General features: G+C 42.6%; 1 protein-coding gene across 1 annotated transcript in view; it reads left to right on the forward strand.

Annotated features, from left to right (window-relative positions):
* The window catches only part of Brwd1 (bromodomain and WD repeat domain containing 1), a 93,275-nt gene that overhangs the window by 23,792 nt on the left and 44,098 nt on the right, over window positions 1-25,385 (forward strand). Inside the window, exons 9-21 of the mRNA XM_032900371.1 lie at window positions 83-183; window positions 1,146-1,216; window positions 2,017-2,117; window positions 5,768-5,808; window positions 6,846-6,944; window positions 9,399-9,549; window positions 10,670-10,804; window positions 15,691-15,819; window positions 15,985-16,210; window positions 17,617-17,805; window positions 19,330-19,513; window positions 21,710-21,803; window positions 23,113-23,244. Of these exons, the coding sequence (XP_032756262.1) occupies window positions 83-183; window positions 1,146-1,216; window positions 2,017-2,117; window positions 5,768-5,808; window positions 6,846-6,944; window positions 9,399-9,549; window positions 10,670-10,804; window positions 15,691-15,819; window positions 15,985-16,210; window positions 17,617-17,805; window positions 19,330-19,513; window positions 21,710-21,803; window positions 23,113-23,244 (1,653 nt within the window). The remainder of the gene's footprint in view (window positions 1-82; window positions 184-1,145; window positions 1,217-2,016; window positions 2,118-5,767; window positions 5,809-6,845; window positions 6,945-9,398; window positions 9,550-10,669; window positions 10,805-15,690; window positions 15,820-15,984; window positions 16,211-17,616; window positions 17,806-19,329; window positions 19,514-21,709; window positions 21,804-23,112; window positions 23,245-25,385) is intronic.

The raw sequence follows: 25,385 nt of genomic DNA on the forward strand, positions 1-25,385 counted from the left end.
TTGACATGAGCTTGAGGCAACTGCTAAGTTAGAAACCAAGGAGAAACTCTGGAAGATGATTCATATTTTTTTTGACTTTCAGTTTAGCCCAATGGCCAAAGGACCTCAGCGGTACATGGTTTCTACTGGTGCTGATGGCACTGTTTGCTTTTGGCAGTGGGATTTAGAGTCCTTGAAATTCAGGTGAGTGATCTACATGGGGCAGTTTCTTCCTGAACTTGTTACTGCATGTGCTTTATGGGACAGAAGTTAAAGGACTTTATAGCTCACCTTTCTCTCTGTAAGCAGATTCAAGTAGTGGATGTGGATTTAGAATAGAGAGAAATGGAGAGTTAGGTGTGGAATCAGAAATTGAGACAGAGGCATGGCCTTCAAGAGCCTTTACTGCTGGAGAGGAGTGGCTCCAAGCTGCTTGTGAATGCTCAGTACCTAGTCTAGTGATGGGCTTGAGGGATGGATTAGCGTGCTTGTTTATGTTTAAAGGCTGATACTGTAGAACCTGTAACATAATTCAGAACCTAAAACTTACTGTGCAGATCAGGCTGGCCTCTAGTTCACAGATGCACTTTCCCCTCTGGGGTTACAAGTTTGTGACATTGGAGCAGAAATTTATGAGTATGTCTTGAACTCAATTGGGAGATTTTATGTATCTTCATTTTTGTTACCATGTTGATGAATAACTCTTGAGATTATAGGCATGTAGCAAATGTTTTTATCTGAATTTGTAATGTACCCCAGACTCTGACTTCAGTATTTTTTGACGAAAATTAAGGATTGATACTGAGATGTATTTTGTCACAGGTGAGGAGGAGCTAGACTAAAATCCTTCACTGACAAGGCACTCTCAGAGAAGCATGTTGACATGGCCCACTGAGTCTGTTACATTTATGTGGTGTTCATGACTGAACTCAGGTTTGTCTAAGGCAAGCAAGCAGTCAGCACACTAGTTGAGTTAGATCTCTAGCACAAAGAGCTGTTGATAATGTTACTGTGCTGGGCCTGAAGCAATGGTGTAGGGCCAGTGAAACGGCTCTTGGTAAAAGCTCCTTAGAAACCCAGTGACTGAGTCCGTACTCCTAGACAAACCTCCCGTGCTCTAATGTGTGTCATCATGTATTCTAAAGGCATATCATCTTCTTTTAAAGTCCACGCCCCCTGAAGTTCACGGAAAAGCCCAGGCCTGGTGTTCAGATGCTGTGTTCTTCATTTAGTGTTGGTAAGATCAGACTTGATGCTTGCTTTTCCTTAGTTTAATTTAACATTTACTCAGTCAGAAAGGTAGTTGATGACTTCTGTTCTTTATATTATTAGCTGTAACCTACAATTACCATTTTATTTTTTTTTTTGTACTTAATGTAGATTTTCATTAGATTTTTAAGTACTGGGTTTAAAGGAACAAAGACAAACTTGACCATAGAGGCAGGCTTGACAAGGAGTTGATGTGGGGTCTTCCCACTCACTTTCTTCCCCTTTCCTATCTTAACAGTGTTCAGGGTCATTAATCTGTAAGAGATAATTCCCAGCAAGGAGGCTCATGGTATAAGATAAACTGTTCTAATGTCATGTATAGGACATTGTTTTTATATTCTGTCTGACTTTAAATTTATTTATATTTAACACAGAATCTTGGAAAATTATAACCCTTATTTTCTTGTCCAGTGGACTTGATTGGCAAATTTTGTAGACTAGGCCTGATGCGTTTTCCTCAGGAAGTGACACTGTCACAGGTGAGCTCTACCCTGAAGCATCTGCTTTGTCCCTGGTCTTTAGGGCACCGATGCTCAGTGTGGTGCTGCCTGTCTTGCTCAGTAAGGCTGAGCTGAGAGAGATAGGGGTGCCTGGTGGGAACAGAACAAAGCGCAGCTTTATGAACTTACCTGGGGCACTGAGGATGGATTCGTAGAGACAGCTCTGATTTCCAGGAAGAGGACTTTCTGCTCCATGTATAGAGGAAGTGTGTTTTGTTGGTATATTTGTTGCAAGCTGCATATTTAAACTTGGACATCTTTATTTCAGGCGGTATGTTTTTAGCCACAGGGAGTACTGACCATGTAATCAGGATGTACTTTCTGGGATTCGAAGCTCCTGAAAAAATCGCCGAACTTGAAAGCCACACTGTAAGCATTCATTCTTAAAATTCTGTAGTTGATTGATAATTCTTTTACTTCTAAGCCCAATTTTACTAATTTAACTGGGCGGTTGTTGCTGAACATTATTTTATTTTAAGTAATGTTTTTCCCTTGGGTTTTCTGAGACAGGATCTAGTCTCCCTTTGTTGTACTTCATGGAACTGTCAAACTCCTGCCTCAGCCTGTTGAGTGCTAGGATCATAGCTGTCTGCCTGCCACTCTCAGGATCACAGCTGTCTGCTCTCTGCCCTGCTTGTTTTCCTTCTCTTTAAAAATGGTGTGTGTAGGTGTTAGTGTGTGGTGGGTGGTGTGTGTGTGAGTCTGTGGGGTGTGTGGTGCACATGTATGGGTGAGGGTGTGAGTGTGTGTGTGTGTGTGTGTGTGTGTGTGTGTGTGTAGGGGTCTGTGGGTCTGTAGGGTGGGTGGAGTGCAGTCCATTTGAGTGCAGGTGTCAGAGAAGGCCAGAGGGAGGGAGGTATTATTAGATCCTCTGGAGCTGGAGTTGCAGGCAGCTGTGAACATGCTCCACGTGGGTGGGCTCTCTCAAAGAACAGTGTGTGCTGTTAACTGAGGGGCTGTTCTTAGCCCTACTCTCTCTACTCACCCAGCCTTTTGGCATCTTCTAACCCCCAGTCAAGGCCAGTTTATGCTGCTCAAATATTCTTAGATGTATGGCCTTCTACTGGAGCATGGCCAACCTACCAGGGTGTGCCTCGTGGAGAAAACTGACCTTCTTCCTGTCTGCTAACAGTTGCTGACTGCTCCTCTGCTAGGGGTGGGGCTTTGTGGGGGACTCCCCTCTGTGCTGGAGTTTGGTCTGACTGGACTAGACAGGTCTTGTGCATACTGTTACCTGCTGTGTGCTCACGGGTGCAGTCATCTACAGAGTAGTTACATGCTGAAGTATGAAGTCATTGCATTTTTTTTTCTGCGCAGTGCTGGGGATTGAACCCAGGGTGACACACATGCTGACTAATGCTTCACTACTCCCCCTCACCCCCAGTGAGAGTCTGATTAGCTTTTACTGAATCACACTGCACAGCTAAAACACTAAAATGTAGAGAATTTGCATGTTTATAAATGCAAAGCTGGATAGATATATGGTGGTTTGTACCTGTAGTCCTGGCTCTTGGCGGAGTAGAGGCAATAGGATAAGGACTGCAGGGTCATGCTTAACTGCAAAGGGAGCAGCTGGAGGCTACCCTGTGCTATATGCATCTCAGCCTCAGAACAAGTAAGAATGACAGTGTTCAGGTACAAGATTTTTATTTATAGTGTACTCAGATTGTATAGAACAGTGACATTTGAATGGAGGGAGATGATTGACAGCTCAGATGGACATTGTAAATGTACGTTCCTTTAGCTTTAGTCTCCGGTCCCCAGACTTGTCTATGACCCTGCCTGTCCTCACTTTGTAAAACAGCCTGGCCTGGAAACACTGCTCTTGCTTTAGCCCCATTCTTGGATATGACAATTGCGATGATTTATATTAAAGCAAATCTCTTATGCTAACCAAGTTCTTGTAGTCAGAATGCTGTTTTGTGAATGTCTAGTAAGCTGTCAGTATTTTAGAATTTTTTTTTTTCTTTTTTCTTTTTTCTTTTTTTCGGAGCTGGGGACCGAACCCAGGGCCTCGCGCTTGCTAGGCAAGCGCTCTACCACTGAGCTAAATCCCCAACCCCTAGAACATTTATCAAGGACTAGATTATCTTTAATGGGCAGTTCTCCTAGGGTGTATGGGTAAAGTGCTTATTGTCTGAGCGTGGTGACCTGAGTTTGGATCCCGTACAACCCCTGCTGGAGGATGAAGAGACACAGGCCATTCTTGGGTGGGGGGTTCCCTTGTGTAGTCAGATTTAATATGCTTAGAAAAACTTGACTCAAAAATGTAAGGTAGAGACGGGTAGGGAAGGCACCCAGTATTGCACAGGAATGGCTATGTACATACACATTCACACATGCTACACACACAGTAAGAAACATTTTTACCTTAAATTTAGACCTCTAAGTATGAGTTTTTATGAGTTACTTGTGTGGGTAGTGCTCTTTGAGGACTGAAGTCCCTGGAACTGGAGTTACCCACATGGTTGTGAGACACCGTGAGTGCTTTGGGAATCAGATACCAGTCCTAAGGTTTTATGGAAGATAGTCTGTATTAGGGAGTTTATTTAATAAATAATAATAGTAATAATAATATATATAAAATAAATATAAATATAAAAATAAATATAAATAATAAAAATAATAATTGTTCAGGTCATGCTAAAGGAGAGCATGTTTTGTACATAAGATGCTATATTCTTTCTGTTTTGATCAGTTTGCATGCGTTAACTTTGCTTGCCATCTTGTCATGGTGTAGTTTTAAACATGGCTATGGTTTTGTACATCTTTTTCTATAAGTGTGGTTCTCTTGAAAGGTACTCTTAGTAAAGATTTTCCATAGATGTGATTCACATAGATAGAATGATCAGCCAAGTCAATTTCTTGCTGTTACACCAATGCATTTATTATTTTGGAGACAGAGACTTGCCAAGGACCAACCTTGGCTTGGAGAGGGTTCTGGAGTGGCGAGAGTCCAAGCTGGTGGCCTGTGTTCTGCTGCTGACAGCTTTACAGACGGCCCTTTCTCTGCTCTGCTTTTTCTCTGATCTACTTTCTCTGGAGATCTCTAAGACAGCACTCTTTTTATTCTGCTCCAGACAGCTCTCCAAGCAGTTCTCTCTTGCTAGTCAAAAAAATTCTCTGGACAGCCCATCTCCTGCAGATCATAGCCCAGTCTTTTCTTTAGGTTTTCTTTTGATTATCCTAAGAATCTGCATCCTGTGACCCCAGCCCCTTGATTCTTAGAAAACAGCAAGCACATTTTCTTTCAACATCACAAAAGGATTCAGAGATCTGCCTGCCTCTCTCAAGCAGAGAAGCTTAGATAGCTGGTAGCTGGGTGGGGCCCAGTCCTGTTCTACCACACCTGGACCTAGCCTTGCTGTGTCCCAGGCTGACCTTGAATTTAGTAATCTGCCTGCCTTCGTATCTGACAAGCTAAGCCTCTCAATTCATATTGCATCCCCATATTTTGCATAGTTGAGAAATTATATGTTTTTGAACTTGTGTTTTTAGAGTTCTTTCCATAGCCTTAAGGACTGTCCCAGTGTTTACCATTTTGCTAAGATACTAGCCACACATTCTCCTCCTGGACTCATGCTGTCTCTGAATATTTTGTCATGGAGTCATTAACGTTAATAGGGAGGGCGGTCCTTGGAGGAACATGAAAATTCGTATATTATTACACAGACAAGCTTTGTGCTTATGTCAGCCATCGATACTCACAGAGGCCCACGTCTGCTGGCCCTGTCCCCAGGGAAGAAACCATGTCATTTTGTTCCCCCCAAGGCCATACAGGACTCAGCAGAGACTATATAGCCTTGGCTGTCCTGGAACTCACTCTGAGTCCTGGCTTTGAACTCATAGAGATCCACTTGTCTCTGTTTCCCAAGTGCTGGGATTAAAGGCATGTGCTACTACCTTACTGGCCCCCAAATGTACTTCTTTGAACACAGACTTGTTCAGTGAATTAATACATATATAATACATATATAATAACAGAGATGATAGTATTCATATTTGCTTTTTCCCTTTAGGATAAAGTTGATAGTATCCAGTTTTGTAACAATGGTGACCGGTAAGTGTTCACTTCATTTATGTATGTTTTTAGGCAAACAAAACACTATTTACGGCTATTATTAAATAGTTTTCTATTTTCATGTTGTTCTCTACAGTTGAATTTTTATTTGTGTATAATTACATGTCTTGGCACTTGAATGGACTGGACACCTTTCAGGCTTGGTGCTGGTTGGTCCTGGGGCTTGAACCTATCTTGTGCATGGTAGGCAGGTGTTCTGCCATTGAGCACTAAAGCCTCCATTCGTTTCTGACGTTGAATCTCAGTAATTTTGAAACCATCATGCCTTACTGTGAATTACATTGCTTTGACTTTGGGCATTGCAGTGCTCATCAGCAGACAGTAATTGATGACACGTGCTGTGTGAGATCTTAGAGCTGTGTACCTGCTGCTTCTGTAATCAGGAATACCTCCTAACCAGAGACTGAGATGTTAGAGCCATGAGCCTGCTGCTTCTGTAATCAGGAGTACCTCCTAACCAGAGGCTGATTTCCTGAAAAAAGGAAGTCAAGAAAGACAGTTTTCTGCTGAGTATGTTAAGAAAAATCTTAAAGCATTTTGGAGCAAGCATTTGGTAATCTATATTACAGCTACCTTTTGGCCTGTAGGATATGGCTTTTTTTTTTTCTCATAGTGCAGTTTTAAACCTTGATTTTCATAATTTATATTTCAGTATCTTTTGAGCTAGAATTTAAAATGGACACGCTTAAGATGGAGTTTGTGCTACTGCTAATCTTCTTACATCTTTTAAGTCCCCATCCGCCCCTTAGGGACATTTTCTCCTCTTGTATTACATTGTTTTCCTAAAGTTCATTGTGATTGTGAAACAACTGAGTTTGTAGTGTTGTTCTGTAGGGCCAGGCAAACAATAGTAAGTCAGGGTTTCCCCCCACGTAGCCTTGTTCTGAATAACCTGACCTTTGAGTAACAACTGTAGATGTCCATCAGGATAGGTTCTTTAAAGTTTGTGTTTCACCTGATGTTAGCTATAGCACTTGGTAGCTAGCATGTGAGTAGACTTTTCTGAACATTTCCAGGTTCCTCAGTGGTAGCCGAGATGGAACAGCACGGATCTGGAGGTTTGAGCAGTTGGAATGGAAAAGCATTTTACTGGACATGGCTGCCAGGATCTCAGGGTAAGTCATTGAACTGTTTCTTATACATAGGTGAGTCTTTGGTGTGTTACTCAAACATACATTGTTAATTTTGATGGAAGAGTTTAATATGCCTCCTATATATGATGAATAACTATTATCTAAGTGTATTAACTTGTGTGTTTAAATACTTCAGTCATAACTGAATTGATGAAGGAAAGTGCACCTGTATATTTATTACTTTGACCAAATTTACCAGAAAATAGAGTAAGGTAGAAAGGACTTAAATTGGCTCACAGTTTGAAGGGCTCAGTCCATTATGGAAGGAGGATGTGGCAGAGCAGAGCAAGCAGAAAACAGAGGACAAGGGACCAGCCTAGGATAGGATGTAGGCCCTGTGACCTGCACCCTGTGACCTGCTGCTTCTTGCTAGGCCTGCCTGCCACCCTTCCATGAACCCATCTGTTCTGCAATTAACCTATTGTGATTAGGCGGGAGTCCTCATGGTCTCCTTGTCTATAAGTCACAGGCACATCAGAATTAGCCCTCACATTGTAGTTTTACTCTTACATTGTTGTCAGGATTTGCATCTAAAATCTCCAGTGTAGAGGGGGTAAAACCCCAACCAAATTAAGTATTTCCAGTGCTTCAAATTTACATTTCTAAGGACAGGATTTTAAAAAGAATTTATGGGGCTGGGGATTTAGCTCAGTGGTAGAGCGCTAGGCAAGGCCCTGGGTTCCGTCCTCAGCCCCCCCCCCCCCCCAAAAAAAAAAAAAAGTATTTTTGTGTGTGGAGTTGGAGGGGTAGAGGGGTGTGCTTCTGCATATGCATTTCTGGGAGACCATTGAGCTCCTGGACCTGGAGTGGAGTGAAGGCCCATTGTAAGTGCTTGGAACAGACCTCAGGTGACCCCTCCTCTGTAAGAGAAGTCTGCATGTACTCTGTTGAGCTGTCTCTTCAGCCACACCCTTCCTCTTTTTTTCCTTTGTTTTTTGAAGATGAGGTGTCTGGCTGAGGCTGGCGCTGAACTGCTCATCCTCTTATCTCCACTTCCTGGGCACTGGGATTACAGGACCATTATGTTTACCTCGGGTGCTGGGTAGAGTGTATATTTCTGGGTAGTTTTCTTTCTATTGTTGGATAAAATACCTGTATAACTAATTCCATTGTGGGGAAAATGTGGCAGGAACTCTACCCAGCTATTCACATCCATTGTCAAGAGCAGGGAAGATGAAGGAATGCATGGCTGCATGTAGCTCAACCTCAGAACCTTCTCTGAGCTAACGTCTTGCCTAGGGAATGGTGCTATCCACGGTGGGCAGATGATCCTGCCTTAAGATAGTACAGACAATCCTTACTGCTCTCATGTTCACCTGATCCAAACAGTCCCTCAGTGAGACTCTTGCAAGTGATTGTAGATTTTGTCAAGGAGACAGATCTGCTGCTACTGCTGCCTGCCTGTATATCCCTCTGGATATACATAAGTAAATAAGAGTAGATGCTTTCTTGGAGGTTGGATAGCATAATACGCAAATATAGTTTTATTTATAAACTAATAATAACTAAATGTATATAAACTATATTTAAAAACTAATTTTTAAGAAATTTGGACTTACTTGGAAACTACGTGGTAAAATTGTGGCTTAGGAAGTGGCTTTGATGCTGGATGTGTTAGCACACACCTTTAATCCTAGCACCAAGGAAGCGGGTGGAACTTCATTAAGTTTGTGGCCAGTCTGGTCTACATAGCATGTTCCAGAGCATCCAAATAAATAGAGAAGACCCTGCCGCGCCCCAACCCCCAAACCAAACCAAACCAAACCAAACCAAAGAACCAGATCACTTTGAAAGGCCTCTTTTATTTGTTCCTCTGTCTGTGTAATTTTGTTGATGTTGTTCTCATGTAGGTACCTGTTGTAAAGGACTTATCATTAGTCTCCTTGTGCCACTGTGATAAAATACCCAACAGAACCAACCAAAGTGCGCGAGGCTTTATTTGGTTCACAGGTTAGATTATAGTCTGAGATGGCAGTCTTGAAGGAGGGAAGTCCATTACTCATTGTGAGACCAGAGAGTGATGGCTCAACTCACCTTTTACACGATTACCAGTTTAAGATTCTCTGCCCTGTCGTCTCTGGAGAAGCAGGTTCCATAACCTGTTTCAAAGAAATTTGTTACAGGATGATAAACAGACAGATGAATTCATCCCTGCTCTGTTTCCCCTTTCTTTCTGGTCTCATGTAGGACAGACTGACCTTTGAGCTCATGTAGTTGAGGATGACCTAGAAGAGTCTCCTTTCTACACGTCTACCTGCTGGAATTAGAGGCTTTTCACCACTGTGATCAAACCCAGTCCTTGAGTGTGAGAAGCACTTGGTCAGCTGAGCTCCGTCTGGTCTTAGCTTCTCTTTGTATTGATGTATTATATTGATGAGGAACTATGTACTGTGTATCCGTTTGCTCAGCGAGTTTACAGTGTCTTTGCTTTGTTAGAGACACATCAGCGGAAGAAGAGAGGTTTATGAAACCCAAAGTTACAATGATAGCTTGGAATCAGGACGACAGCACCGTGGTCACAGCTGTGAACGATCATGTCCTCAAGGTGTGGAGTTCTTACACTGGGCAGCTGCTTCATAACTTACTGGTGGGTACTTTACATGATAATTCAGACATTTAAACGTTGGTGTTCTGTCTGCATGTATGTTTCGTACTATGTATGTGTGCCTTGTATGTGCCTCATGCTCACAAAGGTCAGAAGAGGGCACCAGATCACTCTGGAACTAGAGTTAGACAGTTGTGAGCTGCTGTGTGGGTTCTGGGAATCAAATCTGGATTGAGAACAAGTGCTCTCAACCACGGAGTCATCTCTTCTTTAGCCTCAGAATTTCTTTTTCTAAGGATTTATTTATTTAATGCATGTGAGTACACTGTCGCTGTCTTCAGACACACCAGAAGAGGGCATCAGATCCCATTACAGATGGTTGTGAGCCACCACGTGGGTGCTGGGATTTGAACTCAGGACCTCTGGAGAGGAGCAGGCAGTGTTGAGCCATCTTTCTAGCCCTTAGTCCCAGAAAATTTAATTTATTTAAGTTAATTAAATATTTTTTTTTTTTGGAGGGGATGTGGGGGTCTGTGTAGCACTAGCTGGAACTTGTAGACCAGACTGGTTGTGAACTCAGAAGATCGACCTGTCTCTGCCTGCTGTGTGCATGTGGTACCATTTCTGGCTTAGAAGTTTAAAGCATTTTTGAAACAGTAAGTCCTGGCGTGGCTTTAACTTGGTATGCATCTCAGGAGGACCTTAAACTTATGTTTTGGTTTTTGAGACAGGATCTCTCTCTATACCTTGGTTGTCTTGGTGCTCAAACTCAACAGGGTTGGTTGGTGGTCCTGAACCTTTTTTAAAAAATATGTATTCATTTATTATTATTTTCAGTTGTGTGTAGCTTTGCAGAGGTTCTGCCTGGTGCTAGAGTTAGGGAGTGGACAGTGGTCCTGGGACTTGAACTCTGGGGGAGCAGCTCACGCGCTGAGCCATTGCCCTAGCACCAGAGTTCTTACTCTCTTCTTTCAAACTATAACAGATGTTAGGAATATAATGAATAAACTGTTTTATTTGAGTGAGTCAAATGACTGGGAAATTTTATATACATGTGTAAATCACTGTTGTGCTGTTAAACCCTTATGTACAATGACTTTAAAAAAATTTCCGACATATAACTTGCAGACTGTCCTTAATATTATGACTTTGTTGAATAAAGGGACATGCTGATGAAGTGTTTGTTTTGGAGACACATCCCTTTGATTCCAGAATTATGTTATCTGCAGGACACGATGGCAGCATATTTATATGGGATATTACAAAAGGCATCAAGATGAAGCATTACTTTAACATGGTAAGTGAGTGAGCTTTCACTTGTGCTTTTGTGCATGATGAGAGTGATCGGAAGTTAGCTGACATGGCGACCGTTGTACAGGGAGGGTGATTGAAGCTCATGCACAAAAATGAGAGTGACTGCAAGCACATGCACATGGCAGTCTTTATGTGCGGTGGATGCACAGAAGTTACCTAGAGAGCTCTTTGTTTCTGTATTTCAGTGTGTTAGTTTTTTATTTTTTAAAGTTTATGTTATGTGTAGATGATTTGCTTGTGTAGGGTGTGTCTGTAGTGCCCACAGAGTCTAGAAAACAGCAGGAACAGATTTTTGGAACTGGGATTTAGATGGTTGTCTACTGGGATTGGAGTTTCAGATGGTTGTGTGCCACCCTGTGGGTGCTGCTGGGAATTGAACAGTGGGCACCTAGAAGAGGAGCTTGGGCTCTCTGCCATCTCCAGCCCTGTCAGTCTAGAACCCTGTATAAAATGAGTCCGTTATTAGATACCAGGACCAATTAGGATCCTACTGTAGGATTTATGACACATCCATGGTAGGAGCGAAAGAAGGGGCGCAATCCAGGTCACTTAGATGAGTTGTTCTAATACCTTTCAGAGCCATAACTATGACCACACGTCATTCCCTGACTAGTATGTCACCTACTTAACCCATTCAAAGTTCATACTCCAAGTTGGGAACAAAGCTCTTTATTCTGTTGTGAGTTTAGCTACCTGTTCATTTATGCCTCTCTCCTTCTCACTCCTGAGCGAATCTCCCATGCCTTTCAGTGTTTACCAGAATCCTCTTTCTTCTGCCAACCAGTGTCCCGCCTCCTATTTTTCTGCCTCAGCTCGTTGGCCACTGACTTTTTTATTGACAAGTGGTGCTTAGAATCTCTCTACACGGATTTATTTTATTTTGTTTTACTGTTTGCAAAAAAGCAAGTGACAGTTTTCTCATACATTGTCTTAGGCACCTGATACATACTAGTGTCACTTGGTGTACATAAAATAATTTGAAATATTTGGTTAAAATGGTACTTACCAGATTTATCCAATATAAAATATTTTTCATTCTTGAGTTTTTAAGCTAGTGTGTTTATTTTGTTCCTACAGATGCTCCTTCCTCATCTCCCTGCCTCTCCCTGTATTACATAGGGTCACACGTGTGTCATGTCTGGTTCCTCCTCATCTCCCTGCCTCTCCCTGTATTACATAGGGTCACACGTGTGTCATGTCTGGCTCTTAATTCATTTGTTGTCCATGTCTGTAGAGTTTGGTGGTTTTTATTTTTCATTCTCTTGATACCTTCCCATACTTACTTGTAAATGTGAATTCAGATTATCAGGAATGAAAATAACTTACTTAATTTTCTCTTCTTGGAGTCTTAGGCTTTTAAACTGTGTTCCATCATATTGCTTTGAATCTTTGTATATTATTGATAGTGAAGTCAAGAGATTCTGTGTGTGTGCACATTTGCATGCATGTATAGACTAGAAGACAATCTCAGGAGTGTTCCTCAGAGCACTGGCCATCTTCTCTCTATGAGACCAGGTGTTTTGCTGGTCTAGAGCTCACAAAGTAGGCTAGTTTGTCCTGTTGTATGTGTTGGATATGTTGGTTGTTTTTAGAGACAGGGTCTCCCTATGTAGTCTTGCCTGTCCTGTAACACTATAGGTCAGGAAGGCCTTCAACTCACAGAGACTCACCTGCCTCTGCCTCTTCAGTGCTGGGATTATAACTCTCCACCATCATTCCTGGCCCTGTGAATAGTTGAATACTTTTTTTTTTTTTATAGTTCAATACCTTAATTTGGAATAATTTATTCATTAGCATTAAATGCAGCTAAAAATTTCAGATAGCTCAGTTAAACCACAGTGTTTAGGCATCTCTGGAAACTGTATTCTAGTTATTAGGAAAAACACCTAAACCGTGGACAATTTCTGTGTGGTCTTAAGTCACAGGGATACCCATCTCTTCAGTAATGTATGAAACTGGCCAGGCGCACCCCTTTTAATGCTGGCACTTAGGAGGGAGAGTCAGGCAGATCTGGGTTGAGTTCCTGGCCAGCTCGATCACACCATAAGTTCCAGGACACTTAGACCTACACAGTAAGGGTGGGTGGAGCTGGAGAGGTGGCTCAGTTCATACTCTTCTTGATGTGAACCTAGGTTGACTGCCCTCTACCTGGCCGTACTCATGTGTACAGCCACCCCCTCTCATACACATAAAATTGCAAACACTAAAAAATAAATCTTTAAAACTCAGTAAGGACTTTTAACATGTGAGCCAGGCATAGTAGCTTACACCTGTAATAAGATTTACAGTGCAAAAACATTTGGGGGAGCTGAGACAGGACTGTGAGGTCAGCCTGACTTTAATAGTGCACTTCATCTGAGCCTGGACTGGGCTATGAGACCCTGTCTCAGAACAAACAAGGGTTATATTTGAAGTTACCATACAAGAAAACCACAGCAATGCAATGTTTAGGTAGACTATAGTGACTTAGTAAGAATAAGAACATTGCTGTTGGAAACAGGGTCTCCTGTAGCCTTGGCTGACATGGAACTAGCTATGTGGGCCTGGTTGGCCTGAAATCCATGAGATCCTCTGCATAATTGACTATGTCTGACAAGGCCTCTCGGCCTCTCGCATTGCCCACCTGAGGGGCTGCAGATGTCTTTGGTTTTATATGCCTTCATGTTGGTCATGTAGGTTTGGATACCCATGGATAGGTCAGAGACACTGTCAGTTTGCCTGGAGCTGGAGTTATAGGCAGTTGTGAGTAGCTGGATGTAGGTGTTGGTGCCTGAACTTGACTTCTCTGAAGAGCAGGGCTCTGAGAAACTGACTTAGGTGCTGTGGAAGAGCAGCATATGCTCTTAAACAGTGCTCCATTTCCCCAGCCAGCCTCAAGGCCTTTCTACTCCTCAAGGATTTTCTACTACTGAACACTATGAGCTGTTCCTTAGTGACAGAACAGATTTCCTAAATACATAATATACCTGAGGGTTGGGGAGGACACCAAATTACCAAGTTCTGTAGAGGAACCGCAGCTTGTATCTCACCAGGATTCAGTATAGGATAGGATATATGCAACTCAGGAGAACTCAGGTTTGCTTTGCTTTGATTAGGCTGGTTTTCTCATTTCGGAAAACCTCTTTGGGAATACTTACGGTGTAGTGTGGCCAGTGTGTGTGATAGGACCCTGCCATTCTGAGACACTCTGCCCTCATCCACGTCCCTCTCTTGATCGATGATCAGAGTTCTCAGCCAGGAATAGACACAAGAGGCAGATTGTGCCCGGTGGTTACTGGAAGGAAAGCTTGTGGGGCTGTATTGCATTCCCATGTTTTAACAGTGGGTGTTGGAAGGTTGTCAGGCAATAAACATGTTTATGTTTTGTGTATGTACATGAGCATGCTTTTGACTGTGTCCACATGGAGGTGAGAGAACATGGAGGTCAGGGCTTCTCTTCTACTGTGTGGTTCCAGGCATAAAACTCAGGTTGTCAGCTTTGGTAAATGGTGTCTTTACTGGCTGAGTGGTCTTACCATCCCTTTAATGATCTTATTTCGTGTTTGCTAGCCTGTACTAATTAACATGCAGCATAGCAGAAAGAATGTCACCTTTTCTGCTCACCTGGTCATGGATATACAGTTGTGCCGATAATTGGGGGGCCACACTACCCTCCCCTACCCCCATCTCCCCAGGGTTTTCTCTGTTTAACCCTTGCTGTCCTGAAAGTCACTTTGTAGACCAGGTTGGTCTCAACACAGATCTGCCTGCCTCTTTGTCCCAGAGTGCTGGGATTAAAGGCGTGTGCCACCATATCTGACTGCCTCCTCCTCCCTCTTTCTGTTTTTAAACCGTCAACACTGAGCATACATACTTGTCTTAAAGTTTTGTTACTGGAGAACTAGATCTAGAAAGCTACTGCATTGTGCTATGCTGGTCCATTCCCCAATTAAGTGTAACTTGGAGATGCTTACATTTATGTATTTCACGGGTGAAATAGGAGAGAGTTTGAAAGAATTCTCATTCTTGACACACATAGAGCTATTAGTGTCAGTCTTGTTCATTAGAACTTGGTTTAATTTCCATTTTCAGATACTAAATTTTGCTTCTCTAATTATTTACCAATATATAAGACGCTATTGGCCTCTTACCTATTAAGATAATTTTAAAAAGTAAATACCATTCACCCGTGAAATGAAGGAAACCTTTATTTTTGTGTTTTGTGTGTTCATTTGATCATTTTGAGAGTGAATGATTAGATCTTTGAGGATTTTCCTACTTTAATTGGTTTAATTTTTTATTTAGAGGCCTGTGGTCAATTTGACAGAGTGCTTTTCTGGCATGTGCAGAGCCCTGGATGCAAACCTTAACTCTTCGTAAATAAAAAGTTCAAAAAGAATAAAACATGGACATCTCCTAGACAGTTACTTTGTCCATTTTAAAGATATCTCTATAGCACAGTTTTCTTGCTCAATAAGTAATGGCTCACGGTTAAGAACTTGATGCTCTAGCCTTAGGTGTGGGTCCCAGCACCCACATGGCGGCTCACAACATCGGTTAATTCTTAGAGATTTGGTGTCGTCTCACCTCTGACAAGTCAGGCATTAACAGGAGCACTCACTCACATGTACATAAGTGATCTAGACTAGTTTATAGTGTTTGCATAGTGGCCGAACAGCTAGAGAGAGCTGCACAGGAACTGGGTGTGCTGTTTACCAGTGTGGAGGCTGTGCTGACAGCTGCCTGCACCTCCAGCTCTAGGTGGTCTCGTGTCCTTTTAGCCTATGGGCTCCTGTGAACAAGTGCATGCACTTAAGCTGGCAGTCATACACATGGAGCTAACACAAGCTACTTATTAATGCGCCTAATGTTCTTCCCCTGCTTCCCTAGATCGAAGGACAAGGACACGGAGCTGTGTTTGACTGTAAGTTTTCACAGGACGGACAGCATTTTGCCTGTACAGATTCTCATGGGCATCTTCTGATATTTGGTTTTGGATGCAGCAAGCCATATGAAAAGGTCATTTTAATACTTTCTTGTAGTGTATAAAATGAATAGTTGGGAGAGGAAGTTTGGAAATAGTTATTTAATTTCCTGGCATTTCTAATTTTTAAGTACCTTTAATATTGTTGTCTTTAACAACTACAGATCTCAAACTGTCATTTTTGATCTGTACTTTTACAGATTCCTGATCAGATGTTTTTCCATACTGACTATCGACCACTGATAAGAGATTCCAATAACTATGTCCTAGATGAGCAGACACAACAGGCACCTCATCTTATGCCTCCACCATTCTTGGTAGATGTGGATGGAAACCCTCATCCAACCAAGTTCCAGAGATTAGTACCAGGTCGAGAAAACTCAGCGGATGAACATTTGGTTCCACAGCTAGGCTATGTGGCCACAAGTAAGTGCAAATTCCCTTTTTTTCTGAGTGCATCTGTGTGTCTGTCTGTCTTTTGGATTCTGCCATGTATTTCTGGTTTTTCTGTAATTCCCTGTGCAGAGTAGGCTGGCCTTGAAATTGGAGCTCTGTAGCAGAAGTGAGGTCACGGGTGTGTATTCACTCTACCTAGTGATTAGTGAGGGCTGGAGCCGTGGTTTGGTGTTGTTCAGTGGTTAAAGGTACTCACTGGCTATGAAGCCTGATAAAGCTGGATGGGAAGAGAACCAGCAGTTATCCTTATTTCTGTGTGTACTCTGTGGTGTATGTGCTGTGCTCCAGAGAGCTGATACCTCTGGCCTCTGTAGGCATCTGCTTGCTAGTGTGCATAAATAAATGTAAAGAGTAACACAAGCCGTTCTGATGCTCTTAGGTCACCAAACATTAGTATTTTGCAGGATATCTTTTAAAGATGTATTTATGTATTTGTATTAATGTGTGACCATTACATTTCAGCATCATTAGTATTAGTTTTCAGGATTTATCTATTTATGTGTATGTTATATGACTTAGTTTGGGATTGTCCTATTCCTCGAATTGTTAGTCTTTTCTGTTCTTTGTGACTTCTGTCTTTTGTTGTTTGTGGGACGTTTTTGTTTGCTTCTTGTTGTTTTTGTTTTTTGTCTCAGATGCACCTGCCTCTGCCTCCCGAGTGCTGGGATTAAAGGTGTGAGCTGCTAATCCCTGTATAAAGTACAGTGACTTCAAGAGTCCAGTGCTTGTGTGCTTGATGTAAGCCTAGCACTGCCTATGCTGTAGTACCCAAAGCTCTGCGTGCCATAGCGATTTGAGCATTTGTTTGGCCTTCAGAAGACCCTAGGTTTGATAATAGCACTCAGAAGAAAAGACCCCCAGTTTTCCACTGCCTCAGGCGTCTACCTCTTAGGACCTCTGGGCAAGTGGAGACTGGTTGCTTGTCTTTTGCTGGACAACAAAAGCCATATTCTTTTTCCTTGAGCTGGAAGAAAGGTCCCTGCTTCTATTCCGTGGGCCACCCAGATGGTAGGCTGTTCCCCCAGACACAAGCTCTGGATAGCAGCTTTCAGTGTAGCACCGATGAACAAATGAAGGGCCACAGTGTGCAGCAGAGTTAGAGGACTCCACAGGTAGCTTGAGGGTTTTTTGTGACTTAGTACTGCAGTCTCTTTGCGGATCAGTCACTCCCCTGTTGTGTGCGGTATCTTCCTAGTAGGGTAGTTTTTGAAAACTACTTGCAATAGTGCTTTGTTTGTGTTTCCCTTTGCTCAGGGTGCCTGAGCCTTGTTCATGCTGGGCAGGCACTCCACCACCGAGCTTCAGGCCCACCTGTTGGTGTGTAGTGTCTGCTGCTCTCTGGGTATCATGATGACAGATGAGTGTGTGGTTTGTAGGTGACGGAGAGGTGATTGAACAGGTCATAAGCCTGCACACAAATGACAGTGGAGATGCAAGCCCAGAGTCCAGCGTCCTTGATGGCATGATTCGGCAGCTGCAGCAGCAGCAAGACCTGAGACTGGGAGTGGACCAGGATGTGACTGCAAATGGACTTCCCAATGAGGAAGGAACACCCCGAAGAGGGAGTGAGTACAAGTAAAGTCCTGTATTTCACATGAGAGTAATAAAATAGGGGTTGGGGATTTGGCTCAGTGGTAGAGTGCTTGCCTAGGAAGCGCAAGGCCCTGGGTTCGGTCCCCAGCTCCGAAAAAAAGAATTAAAAAAAAAAAAAAATAGAGGTGTGGCTTCATTGCCAGGCACATGCACCTCACAACCCAAGCACAGCTGTGCAGTGTTCTGAAAATTGCTTTGTTACTCAAAAAACGGAGTGATAAATGCATGGAAGGTTTTGAAGCACTCTGAAAGGCTGTCAGCTGTCTTAGCTGTAGGTTTTCAGAGTATATTAAAAAGAGCAGACAACATTATTTTTAAAGGAAAATTACTTTTAGCTTTCTCTTGCTTTGACATTCATATCCTCTGTGCAGTGTAGTTGAGTAGGAGACTTTTCTTACTAAGTCAGTGTTTGAGGGTGAGCTAGGACATACTCCTTTATCTTGTGTGCTTAGAGACTCCAGAGCACTCAGTTACTGCTGCACAATGGCACCCTGATGGAGTGTCTGAGGGTTTCATTTCTGTGAAGAGATACTACGATCACCACGACTTTATAAAGAAAAGCATTTAATGGAGTCTAACATTTAGTTTCAGAGGTCTAGTCCATTATCGACATGGCAGGAAACAACGGCCTATGTGCACATGTGTGTGACTACCCATTTAGGTCAAAAGAGGGCTATAGTCACAGGTAGTTGTGAGCTGGGATCTGATCTGGGTCATTTACAAGAGCAGCAAGTGCTTTTAATGGCTGAGCCATCTCTCCAGCCCATATTATTTCTATTTGTGTGTGCGTGCGTGCGTGCGTGTGCGCTCGCCCGCCCGCCCGCCTGCCTATTTTGAGTGTCTGCCATTTGTGTCCAAGTACTTGAGGGGCCCGAAGAGGGTGCTGAGAGTTAGGTAGCCTTAATGGAGTTTGTTCCACTTGATTGGAGGTACTGGGAACTGAACTCAGGTCCTTTGTACCAACAGGAAATGCTCTTTAACTTCTGAGGCATCTCCAGCCCTTTGTGGTAATTAAAATTTTTTTATTGTCTGTGTGAGAGTGTGTACGTGTTTGTGTTGTATAGCGTATGTGTGTGCACAGAAACTAGGATCCCATGAAACCAGAATTCAGGTGGTTTGCTAGTTGCCTGTTTGGTAGCCTAGACCATAACATTGATCTTGTTATATAGCTGTTCCAATTTAGGTGGGCTTCTGTCCTTAACAAAGGTTTTCCCAAATGGCAACTGTTTTGAAATAAAGATGCGATGGGATACATTTGTTTATTTTATAATTTCAGAATGTGTAGAAAAAGTTCAAGTGGCAGTTTATCAATTAATAATAAGAGTCCTACATTGTGGCTTTAGTTGTGTTAAAATTTCCTTCTTACAAGCTATTTTTAGTATGTCCCCTTTCTGGTTTGGAGTGTGTCCTAGTAGGAGGAATGCGCTGTTACTGTATGTTAAATGAACGTAATAATTTGAAATGTTTTTAAACTACTAACTGATAATTTTCCCTAGGTTTTAGAAGACTGAGTTTAGACATTCAGTCTCCTCCAAACATCGGTCTTCGTCGGAGTGGGCAGGTTGAGGGTGTTCGTCAGATGCATCAGAATGCTCCCCGGAGTCAGATCGCTACAGAGCGTGACCTCCAGGCCTGGAAGCGGAGAGTAGTGGTTCCAGAGGCACCACCAGGCGTGTTCAGGTCTGTGAAGGATCCGTTGTGAACTGTTAGGAGAATGCTTTAACGAGGTGTCTACACACATGATTGGTCTCATTTGTTGTAGGAATAAACTGTAGGTATATTTCAGGAGTGGACGAATGTTTTAACTGGAGAGAGGTTTCAGACTCACTAGCTAGCATTGGTACCCGCAGTGAACTTTGTCAGTCATTGCCTGCTCTGTCTCATATGTGAAGACTCCTTCCTTCAGGGTCATTTGGAAATTCCCAGACGATGATGCCTTATTTAGGTAATTTAGCATGTGTTCCCTACACTTCTCTTCTTTTTTTAAAGGAAATTATTTGTTTTATTTATATGAGTACACTGTAGCTGTCTTCAGACACTAGAAGAGGGCACCAGATCCCATTACAGATGGTTGTGAGCCACCATGTAGTTGCTGGGATTTGAACTCAGGACCTCTGGAAGAGCAGTCAATGCTCTTAACCACTGAGCCATCTCTCCAGCCCAAGAATTATTTTCTTTATCACATCTTTTAAAATAAACAGTTCTTGGGACTGGGTAGGTGGGTGGGGGGTGGGGAGCACTCTCATAGAAGCAGGGGAGGGGTGAGGGATGGGATAAGGGGTTTCTGGAGGAGAAACTAGGAAAGGAGATAACATTTGAAATGTAAATAAATAAAATAGCCAATAAAAATATTATTTGCTAAATAAACAAACAGTTGTTCCATGTAACCAAAGATGTAGTCAGTGCTGAAATTGGCAGATAGCTCAGCTGCACCGTTTTGATGTTTTGCAAGGCTGCTGTAAATTGTCATAGGGAGCATACAGCATCTAGTGTGGTTTGTCATTACGATGTTTGTGGCTATTATGGCTACATGGCAATGCGGGGTGCTCTTTACTCTTTATGGGTACTTCTGAAAGAGAGGTTTACCCTTAATATTCTTGATCATTTAGTGACCTAGATTTGTAAAAAACTGGACAAATCTCAATTTTTTTCTTTAGCTTTAAAATAATTTATTTTCTTTCTTACATCAGCTTTGTTTTGAGATATTTTTAAAAAATAATACAAAACTTGGGATGGTGAGATTGCTCATTGATTAAGAATACTGGCTGCTCTTCCAAAGGACTTGGGTTAGATTCTCAACACCCCCATGGTGGCCCACACCCACCTGTAACTCTAGTTCTCAGGCATTAGATGTGCTGTACATGTATAAGCATAGGCAAACACTCCTATCCATAGAAAGAAGAAAGCGCCCCCAGCAAAAACTGTAGGCTTTCCCTGAGATAGGTAAACCAGGCAGGCCTCAAACATCCTGCCACTGCCTCCCAAATGCTGCAGTTAAAAGGCATGTGTCGCCATTACCCAGCCTGTCTATTTTTTTTAAATGTTGCTTAGTTTTTGTTCTTTGTACAGTCTTACATATCATGGCTACATCGAGATTTTATATCAAGTCAGGTGTTTCTAGGAGTCTTTTCCACAATGAATACAAAGGCTGTTCTTACGGTGACATGGTTCTAGGTTTGAAATTCACCCTATTCTAATCATTCCTGGACAGTGTTAATGACTGATGTAGAGACAGAAATGAATAGCACTGCTATTTTTGTTGAAATGAGAGGTCTAAAACATGGAGTTGAATTCTTTGCATAAGGAAAATGCTGCTTTTAATTTTATTTGCAGAGAGGAAATATAAACTTGGAAAATCATGGGAGACACTTGGGAGCAATGAAATGGGCTATCAGGTGTTGGTTCTAATAGGACTATACTTAATGCAGATTAATGAATATTTTGTATTTAATATGAATAGGTCTTCACATAAACTGATGTTTTGTTTTTAATAAATAAAAACATAGACGATAAATATTTAAAATCTAAACTTGTAGGCACTGTTTCTGGGGGATGGGTTCCTTGTAAGTCTTCAGCAGTGGCTGGGGCGAGCCTGACCATGGTGAGGTGCCGCTCTGGCTTCAGCCTCCTGAGACGGAGCTGGGGCAGCTGGAGCTGGGGCAGCTGGAGCTGGGGCAGCTGGAGCTGGGGCAGCTGGAGCTCGGGCAGCTGGAGCTCGGGCAGCTGGAGCTCGGGCAGCTGGAGCTCGGGCAGCTGGAGCTCGTTCTCCTTTTAATGACTGAGATCCTTTAACGTGTGCTGTGAACAGAACGGCCTTGAAGCTGCAGTGATTTACTATGTCCAAGAGCCTCTGTCACGCAATACTTCATTTTGTAGGAGGTTGGAAGACATTCGCATAGAGAGAGGCGAGGAGGAGCGAAATCTGTATGTTATAGGGAGGAAAAAGAAGACTTTCCAGCTCCCACAAAAGGTAACTCGAGTCTCCTTTCTTGGGAATGAGGATATTATACAATCAAAATTCAGTGGCTTTTGTGATTTATAAAAATACCAATAGGTTTCTAAAGTGTAGTATTTATTGCTTAAAGTCTTTTGTTGGGCATTTAAAGCCAACATAGAACTGTTCTTTTTTTTTTTTTTTTTTTTAATGGTTTCTTTGTGAGATTGCCTTGTGCCTCCTGGGAGCACCTCTGTCACCACCGCCTTGCTGAACTGTTGAGTTCTTAGTATAAGTTCTTGTGGCATTAAAGGACCCTTGTCAATTAAGGTTTAATGACAGCTGCTGACTGACTTCGTGAGGTAGCCATTGTCAGAGCTGCCATGGAGGTTCCTTCACACTTAAAGTTCCGACAGTGTCAGTCCTGCCTTGCCCTGCCCTCGGGTTAGGGTGGTTTGTGCCCTCTAAGGCTCAGGTGTTGGAGATTTACTCTTTGGTGAGCATAGTAGAGGCCATAGCATCCCAGGTAGCTGAGCTCTGGATGCTGGCATTGAAGTCATGTGCCAATACTGCCTGGAAAACTTTTTTCTTTCAAGTTTTACTGTGTGTGTGTGTGTTTGCCTCTGAAGGCTAGAAGGCGTTGGATTACTTAGACATGTGTGCTGGGAAGAGCTGTACATGTTCACCCAGCCATATTTTAAGCTTCTGAGTTTTATCTTTTTTTTTTTTTTTTTTTTTAAAATAATGGCCGCATAGCCAACGATACAGTAAGCTTCTCTCTTTAGAGTGGTGGGATTGCACAGCATGTGCCAGCATGCAGGTCTGTGGCATTCTGGGAATCCAGCCTTACTCTAAGGGTTGTACTTGGTTTTGGGCATTTACCAGCTGAGTACACTCCAGCCCTTGACACCCTGTTCATTGTGGCTTTATGCCATTCACGCTAACACTAGTGTATCAGACAGTGTGGTGAACGTGAGCTGCTGGGGCCTTTTCAAGCTTTCCAAGGAACCAAAAGTAAAAAATCCCAACTGGAGTTAACAGTATGTGCCAAAGTTAATTATTTATTTATTATGTATACATCATACAGTTTTCTGCCTGCATGTATGCAACTACAGGCCAGAAGAGGGCACCAGACCTGATTATAGGTGGTCGTGAGCCACCATGTGGTTGCTGGGAATTGAACTCAGGACCTCTGGAAGAGCAGTCAGTGCTCTTAACCTCTGAGCCATCTCTCCAGCCCCAGCCAAAGTTATTTTTAATCTGTGTCTCCTTTAAAGTCATTTATAGTTCACCCCATACAATGTCTACTTTGCTATAATGATGCTTATGTTTCTTTATGTTTTAGTCAAATTCGATGGTTTTGGTGTCCCAGTCTAGACAACGGACATGTAGGCGTAAATATGCAAATTATAGTAGAAGAAATGCTGGCCAGTGTGAATTATCTTCTGGAAATGAATCTTCCGGCTCTGTCCGACATGTGAGTAGCCAGACACTGGGGTTACCTGATATGGATTTGTTTGACTTTTTTAGTCAGTGCGCTCTCTCTCTCTCTCTCTCTCTCTCTCTCTCTCTCTCTCTCTCTCTCTCTGTGTGTGTGTGTGTGTGTGTGTGAGAGAGATGTTAGGGATTAAAGAGGCTAGGCATGGAAGGCAGATTGTGGGAGATTACCCCTCAGCCCTTTTGACCTCTTGACCTTAAGGAAGAGAGTTCCTATATCCTAAAGTAGGGGAGACTTTGAGGGAGTTTCCTGTCTCCCACATGCTTGCAGCCTGTGCTGACAAGTTCTGCTGAGTTTGTCTTAATTCATTAATGTAATATTTTTATATATATATAAAAACTTACATTTACTTATTTTGAGGTCTAGGCATGCCATGGTATGTTGGTGGAATCACCCGATAGCTGGGGTCAAGGTGCTCTGCTGACTGCCTGTGGTCTCTGGGATCCAGCTGAGTCAGTAGGCCAGACAGCAAGCACCTTTATCCCTTGAGCAATTTCACTGACCCTGAATTAATTCTTTACTTTAAGATGAAAATGACGTGGTACCAGTTTGGTTTTGACCCTGGGTCAGTTGTTGGAGAAAGAAACGGTTTTGTTGTGCCTGCAAGGCTTCCTGGTGTCCTGAGGTGGTGATCATATGATTTTCTACAGACAGTCATTGAGTGGAAATGTATTTAGAATTTGTGGCATATATATGTGTTATATATGCTGTTATGTTCCAATAATTAGGCCGAGTGTGATCACTCTTGCCTTTAATGTCAGCAATAGCAAGGAGAGAATAGCAAGGGGATTTTTGTAAGTCCCAAGCCAGACTGTTCTACGTAGTGAGTTCAAGACCCTGTCTTAATTCTTTTTTTTTTTTTTTAATAAAGATTATTTATTTTATGGCTGTGGGTGGTTTACCTGCAAGTATATGTGTACATCATGTTGTTCTTTTAAAAAGTGCTTCTGGAGGCCTGAAGAGGGTTTTGGGATTGCTTGGAACAGTAGTTTATAGAAGGTTGTGAGTTGTGTTTATAGAAGGTTGTGAGTTGCTGTGTGTCAGGTTCCGAGGAGTGTTTTTATCCAGTGAACCTCATTTTGCCTCATCTTTTGTTGTTGATTTTTGAGATAGTTTCTTTGTGTGGCCCTGGCTGTCCCCCTGGAGCTCATTTCTGTGGTCCAGACTGGCCTTAACTTGCATCTGCTTGTCTGCCTCTGCAGTGCTGGGATCAAAGATGTGCACCACCCTCACTGGGCACTTGCCTTTTTTCTTTTTTTTTAAAGCATTACATTTATGTATTTATTTTCATATGTGTCTGTATATGAATTAATGTGTGCCACAGCTTGGGCACAGAGACCAGAGTTAGGTTATCAGCTGTGTTGGTGAGTTCTTTTACTTATTGAGCTGTTTGCCAGCCCTGTTCAATTTTACTTTTATTTATTTTTAGATTAAAGACAGCATCTCTTGTACTCCAGGCTTGCCCCATGCTCACTGTGTAGCTTAGCTGACATTTCCTGGTCTCTCTGCTGCTGGGTTCTCTCTTGGCTTATGTGGTGCTGAGGATGGTACCCAGGCGGGCCTGTTGCTAGGCTAGGCAAGTCCTCTTCCAGCACTTTAATTAAAACAGCAGCAGCAAAACCAGAACTGCCCAGGCTGGTTCAACCATGTATTTCTCTCTGCCTCAGCTTTTCAGCACCTGGGACTCTGGAGCATGTACCCCACGTATGGTTACCACAGCACTTTTGTTTCTCCTTAACTTGCCTTTCTAGGAAATCATTTAAAAGAATGCTAGATTGTATTGTGTTTCAGGTTGGCCCCTTGCCTTTGTACCACACACTGACATATTCTCTATGACTTCTCTGGCTTGATAGCTCATTTACTTTTACCATATTCCATTCAGTGTACCCTCAGTAGTCACTGTTTGAGCATAATAAATACTTCAGTGTTTGAGTTTTGACAAGTATACATGGAGATGAGAAGCACTGGTGTGCACATTGTTGTGAACATAAACTGTTACCTCAGGAGCTTTCTGAAAAACAAAGATTGGGTGAGGGGCTTGTTTGGCGCTGAGACAGACAGTCTTTCAGTGCGCCTACACCATTTGCGCTCTCATCAGCAACAAAGGAGCACTGTTGGCT

Source organism: Rattus rattus, chromosome 4 (assembly GCF_011064425.1).
Source record: "Rattus rattus isolate New Zealand chromosome 4, Rrattus_CSIRO_v1, whole genome shotgun sequence".
NCBI classification, from domain to species: Eukaryota; Metazoa; Chordata; class Mammalia; order Rodentia; family Muridae; genus Rattus; species Rattus rattus.